We start from the raw sequence: 6,382 nt of genomic DNA on the forward strand, positions 1-6,382 counted from the left end.
CGGAGGAGAGCACATGGCCCCTGAAGGGTTTATTCCCTAAGTGTCTCTCTCCATCCACAGGAGTACACAATAGTGAAGAAGACATCGGGGGACTGTGTGACTCCCATCATCCATCTCCAGGAGTCAGGAGGGCGGAGCAGGACCCCTCACCCCATCACAGAGCCTCCCCCTCACCCCCTGATACATAAGCAGAAGATCATAGAACTCACCCAGAAGATGATGGAGCTGCTGACTGGAGAGGTGACACTGCTGGGAATGCTGGGAAATTCTCCAGTAACAGCACTGGAGGGGTCTGGGTGATGACGGTGTCATTGTGTTGTCAGGTTCCTATAAGGTGTCAGGACGTCACTGTCTATTTCTCCATGGAGGAGTGGAAGTATATAGAAGGACACAAGGACCTGTACAAGGAGGCCATGATGGAGGAGCACCAGCCTCTTATATCACAAGGTAAGTCCTGTCATGTGCAGTGTATACACGTGTGTGCAGTGACATGTAATGGAGGAGCACCAGCCTCTTATATCACAAGGTAAGAGCCGTCATGTGCAGTGTATACACGTGTGTGCAGTGACATGTAATGGAGGAGCACCAGCCTCTTATATCACAAGGTAAGAGCCGTCATGTGCAGTGTGTACACGTGTGTGCAGTGACATGTAATGGAGGAGCACCAGCCTCTTATATCACAAGGTAAGAGCCGTCATGTGCAGTGTATACACGTGTGTGCAGTGACATGTAATGGAGGAGCACCAGCCTCTTATATCACAGGGTAAGAGCCGTCATGTGCAGTGTATACACGTGTGTGCAGTGACATGTAATGGAGGAGCACCAGCCTCTTATATCACAGGGTGAGAGCCGTCATGTGCAGTGTATACACGTGTGTGCAGTGACATGTAATGGAGGAACACCAGCCTCTTATATCACAAGGTAAGAGCCGTCATGTGCAGTGTATACACGTGTGTGCAGGGACATGTAATGGAGGAGCACCAGCCTCTTATATCACAGGGTAAGAGCCGTCATGTGCAGTGTATACACGTGTGTGCAGGGACATGTAATGGAGGAGCACCAGCCTCTTATATCACAAGGTAAGAGCCGTCATGTGCAGTGTATACACGTGTGTGCAGTGACATGTAATGGAGGAGCACCAGCCTCTTATATCACAAGGTAAGACCCGTCATGTGCAGTGTATACACGTGTGTGCAGTGACATGTAATGGAGGAGCACCAGCCTCTTATATCACAAGGTAAGAGCCGTCATGTGCAGTGTATACACGTGTGTGCAGTGACATGTAATGGAGGAGCACCAGCCTCTTATATCACAAGGTAAGACCCGTCATGTGCAGTGTGTACACGTGTGTGCAGTGACATGTAATGGAGGAGCTCCACAACTTACTCTTTACACATCAAGTTAGGTCCCTGCATTTGCCTTATAAGTCAGACATATAAATAAGCTCCATTTACCTGAAGGATCTCAGGAGGTTTTCTGCTGGAGTAATTCTCCTCCAGGAGCCGGCCGCAGTGGGTCTGTCTCTGAGGTAGGTAGCTGCTACTGAGCTACACTTTTATAACTCCCTTAGGCCAGGGCTACACTGGTCGTGCGACACCTGTCCCGGCCAGTATCGCTGAGTAGCTGTTGGATTTCTTGCGACTGCCTTGGTGATCCCATTCATTTCTTTGGGATCACCGCTACTCAGCGATCCTGTGAAAGGGGTGGGGGGGGGGGGGTCACAACAAGTGTAGTCCTAGGCTTAAGGCTCTCTCCGGCCTGTCTCGGACCTGCAGTCACTCAGTGGCGCCTCCTGTTTCCCCTGCACCAACATCTCTGCTGCCCAACTCATTTAACAACATGTGCAGCAGAAAACTGGCAAACATTAGACCAGAAATCTACTCCATCTTCCTGACAGCAGTAGTTTTTTTTTCTCAGCTGCACAGAACTCCTGAAGATGCCCCAAAATCATGACTTCTTAATAATTCGGGCACATCGTACACCAGCGGGGATCACTATTTAGGCTGGTGTAAGAAGATCCAGTCTTATTCCATTCCCACTGCTCTAGCTTGTCCATTAAGCTATAGGTGGACAGAGACTAAGATTAGCTTGTGACTAGAGGACTGATGAGAACTCGCATTCTGTGGCCAGAGTCATAATATGCCCATTTTAATATTGGACAAGAAAATGTTCAAAAAAGGATTATACAGGCTGACCTGGAGTTTTAAAGTAATTACACCGGTCTCATCAGGTCTAAGATGTATTTAATAGACAATCTGAGGAGGGCCATAGTCTACATTTAACAAGATAATGTGTCATGAGATGAAGCACACATCTCAGGCTGAATTCATGGACATGACAATGAGGCCTAATGATTTGAGTTTCGTCTGATCGCTTCTTCCATGTACTGTAATGATTTAACATTGCAGCCTATAGGAGATTAATAGAATTTTTGCTGTGGCAGGCCTCGGAACATGTAGAAGGCGGGCTTGATTGCCAGACATGGTTGGGTTTTTCATATTTCTGAGTCATGTTTGGGAAAAAAAAAGTGGTGGATCCAAAGTGAATGAACCTTTAGTTCCTGCTGGATCCACCTCGAGCCTAATAGAAATGTTATAAATTTGTCTGTTCGGTGGTTGGCAAAAAAATAAATAAAAAAAATTCAAATTTTTACCTTCACAGAAAATCCCAGTGAGAATTCTGAGGGAAACTTCATGTCATCACTAAATTATAATGTAGAAGAAGAAGATATCATGCTGCACTTTCCAGGAGAAAACCTCACTACCGTTAAACTATATCCAGGACTTCACAATACAGATCTGTCATATAATACCCCTAATTATGAGAGAGCTTCTACACACAGAGGAATTCTCACAGGAGAGAAGTTGTATTCATGTTCCACTTGTGGGAAATCTTTTACAGATAAATCACATCTTGTTAAACATAAGAGACGTCACGCAGGAGAACAACCATATTTATATTCAGAACATTTTACAGATATTTCACTTCTTGATACACATCAGAGGAATCGCACGGTATTGCAGCCATATTCATGTTCAGAATGTGGGAAGTGCTTTACAAATAAATCAGATCTCATTAGACATGAGAGCTATCACACAGGAAATAAGCTTTATCCATGTTCAGAATGTAGGAAATGTTTTACCACCAAATCAAATCTTGTTGTCCATGAGAGATGTCACACAGGAGAGAAACCGTATTTATGTACAGAATGTGGGAGATGTTTTTCACAGCGATCAAGTCTTGTTTCCCATGAGAGAATTCACACAGGAGAGAAGCCTTATTCATGTTCAGAATGTGGGAAATGCTTTGCAAATAAATCAGTTCTTGTTAGACATGAGAGAACTCACACAGGAGAGAAGCTATATCCATGTTCAGAATGTGGGAGATGTTTTAACACTACTTCACAACTTGTTACACATGAAAGATGTCACACAGGAGAGAAACCGTATTCATGTTCAGAATGTGGGAAATGTTTTACACAGAAAGCACAACTTGTTTTCCATGTGAGAAGTCACACAGGAGAGAAACCATATTCATGTTCAGAATGTGGGAAATATTTTACAAGGAAATCATATGTTGTTAGACATCAGAAATCTCATACAGGGGATAAGTTGTATTCTTGTTCAGAATGTGGGAAATGCTTTACACATAAAGAATATCTTATTGCACATGAGAGAATTCACTCAGAAGAGAAGCCTTATTTATGTTCAGAATGTGGAAAATGTTTTAAATGGAAATCACATCTTGTTTCCCATAAGAGAGTTCACACAGGAGAGAAGCCATATTCGTGTTCAATATGTAAGAAATGTTTTAGTGATAAATCATATCTTATTACACACGAGAGAAGTCACACAGGAGAAAAGCCGTATTTATGTTCAGAATGTGGGAAATGTTTTCGAAAGAAAGAACAACTTGTTTCCCATTTGAGAAGTCATATAGCAGGGAAGCCATATTCATGTTCAGAGTGTGGGAAATGTTTTAAAGATAAAATATATTTTGTTGCACATCAACGATATCACACAGGAGAGAAGCAGTTTTCGTGCTCAGAATGTGGGAAATGTTTTATTACTAAATGCATACTTAAGAAGCATGAGAGAAGTCACACAGGAGAGAAGCCGTTTTCATGCTCAGAATGTGGCAAATGTTTTACTACTAACTTCATACTTAAGAGGCATCAGAGAATTCACACAAGAGAGAAGACATTTTGATGTTTTATATGTGAAAAACTTTTAGTACGGAAATCAAATACCAAAGCTCATGAGTTCAGAAGAAACTTTATAAGGTGTTTTAAATATGGGAAATGCTACAATACAAAAAAAAAAAAAGAACTTTAAACTCTGGTATTCACAGACATAACATAAATAACCGGGGCTACATGGCAACATATGTACATTTCTGCGATTTAATGGTAAACTTACCTAGATACTGGAGCTGAGTGATATATCGGTGGTGGGAATCGCTTGTGATGTCACATCTGTTAATTAACCCCTGAATAATGCCAACATGAAGTCAGTGACCAAATGATGCTCATATATGTGTTTCAAAACCAGGTGCGGGTCAAAAACACAGAAGAGGTGCGAATCATTTCACCTGATATCTGTGGAGGCTTCGCTACTGGTTTTGGCTCACAATAACTGACCAAATAGCTAAAGTGTGAATTCAGCCTTATTATTTTGTATGTCAGATAAGTACTGGCCGATAGGTGGCCCTCTCATTTCGTTTGTGCTTGTTAAATAATGATTAGACCATACTTTATTTTTATTTTTTGGAATATGCATTTTTCAATTTTTTTTTATAAACTTTTTTTTTTTAGATTATCTCTCAATAAAACACCAATCCCCGGCTGTGGGGAATAATACTAAAACAAAAATCATATAAAATGTAATTGCACAAGATCAGCACAGTTATACGGCTTTATGGTCAGAATCTAGCCAAATAACATTTCTTTGGGTGATTTACAGTTACCATTTCAGGTTGTACAATTGGATATAAAAGATCTATTGATGCCTCGTGACGTCTTTTAGAAATCATTTGATAAATCCTGTATTTTAAATCTTACAGTTAAATCGGTTTTCTCATCTCGGACATTTATGACGTATCCACAGGCGGAGAGGAGGCCTGGTTACAGATACAGTCAGGATTACTGCACTATGCTGTATCTTTACCTCACATTCACTTCTATGGGCATCACAGAAACAGTAGTGCAGGGAGTTTGGCTGTTTTTGTAAACCAGACCAGATTTTCAGCTTGGATATGGTAGTGGGACAGAGGACCCTCATATTAGAGATAGCTGCAGAACTCAAGGGGTGGGTCCCCTATCTCAGGTATATCATAAATTTCTAAAATGAGCATGAAAAAACTTTGCTGCTTTAATAATATTGATAACGTTAAAAGTGAAATCCTGTGTGATCGTCTACTGCTCTGACTTGCTTCATGTGCTCCCACCTTAAAGGGAACCTGTCACGTTGAACATGGTGTGTGAGCTGCAGGCAGCATGTTATAGAGGAGGAGATGCTGAGAAGATTGATATTTTGTGGGAAAATATTAAGTAGAACTTGTATATCATTCATTTGAATTCCTGCTCCTTCTGGGCTGTGAAGTCCAGCCTGCCCTCTATGACTGTGTATACAGAGCTAGCTGTCAATCACTGATAGGACAGCTTCCTTGACTTCAAAGCCCATAATGAGCAGGAATATAGATTCATAAATTACATGTTTTACTGAATCTTTTCCCCATAAAACTATATATCAATCAGCTCAGCTCCTCTTGCCCTATAACATGGTGCCTGCAGATAAATATGCATTTTATTGGTGACAGGTTCCCTTTAAGTTGTGTTCAGTGTTTCCCAAGGTTTTCTGAGCCAAACCATTGAGTGTATTGTCATAGACTGGGCCATTTTTGTCCTTGATTAATATTTAACAATAAAATGGTTTAATTTGTCAAAGTATTTGTGTTGTTCCATGTATCTCTTCTCTAGACCCAACAATTTCTGTATATACTGTCTTATTGTGAATTCTGAGATACGGGAATAAATAGGCTTAAACAATGGCTAAGTGAATAAATGGCTTACTGAAGAATAGCAGTGATATAAAAGGCACATGCAGATACAGCAACAGTTATATCATATAAAAGCATATAAAGTAAGTCAACACTTGGCTCTGACCAGTCCTTGGCAGGCTCTTGTTACACGGATATGAGAGAGCCAGGGTGTTCAAAAAAATTCTTGCTTAGAGCTTTCCCTTTGTGATAAGCATCAATATAGCTCAGTGCCCCCAGTAGGATGAGCACTGAATACTCCAGTATAGTGATTAACCGATGGGTGTGCATTGCACATGTCAACACTTTACGAATGTGATATAGTTTAAATCTGTGCTAAGTACCT

General features: G+C 41.2%; 1 protein-coding gene across 1 annotated transcript; it reads left to right on the plus strand.

The window, feature by feature from the left end:
* Positions 1-387: 387 nt before the first annotated feature.
* Positions 388-5,698, plus strand: LOC122924150 (zinc finger protein OZF-like). The gene is made up of 2 exons (XM_044275086.1): positions 388-447; positions 2,662-5,698. Exons 1-2 carry the CDS (start codon positions 414-416, stop codon positions 4,206-4,208), a joined length of 1,581 nt encoding a protein of 526 aa, XP_044131021.1. The 5' UTR covers positions 388-413; the 3' UTR covers positions 4,209-5,698.
* The last annotated feature ends 684 nt before the right edge of the window (positions 5,699-6,382 follow it).

This window comes from Bufo gargarizans, unplaced genomic scaffold (assembly GCF_014858855.1).
Source record: "Bufo gargarizans isolate SCDJY-AF-19 unplaced genomic scaffold, ASM1485885v1 original_scaffold_851_pilon, whole genome shotgun sequence".
NCBI classification, from domain to species: domain Eukaryota; kingdom Metazoa; phylum Chordata; class Amphibia; order Anura; family Bufonidae; genus Bufo; species Bufo gargarizans.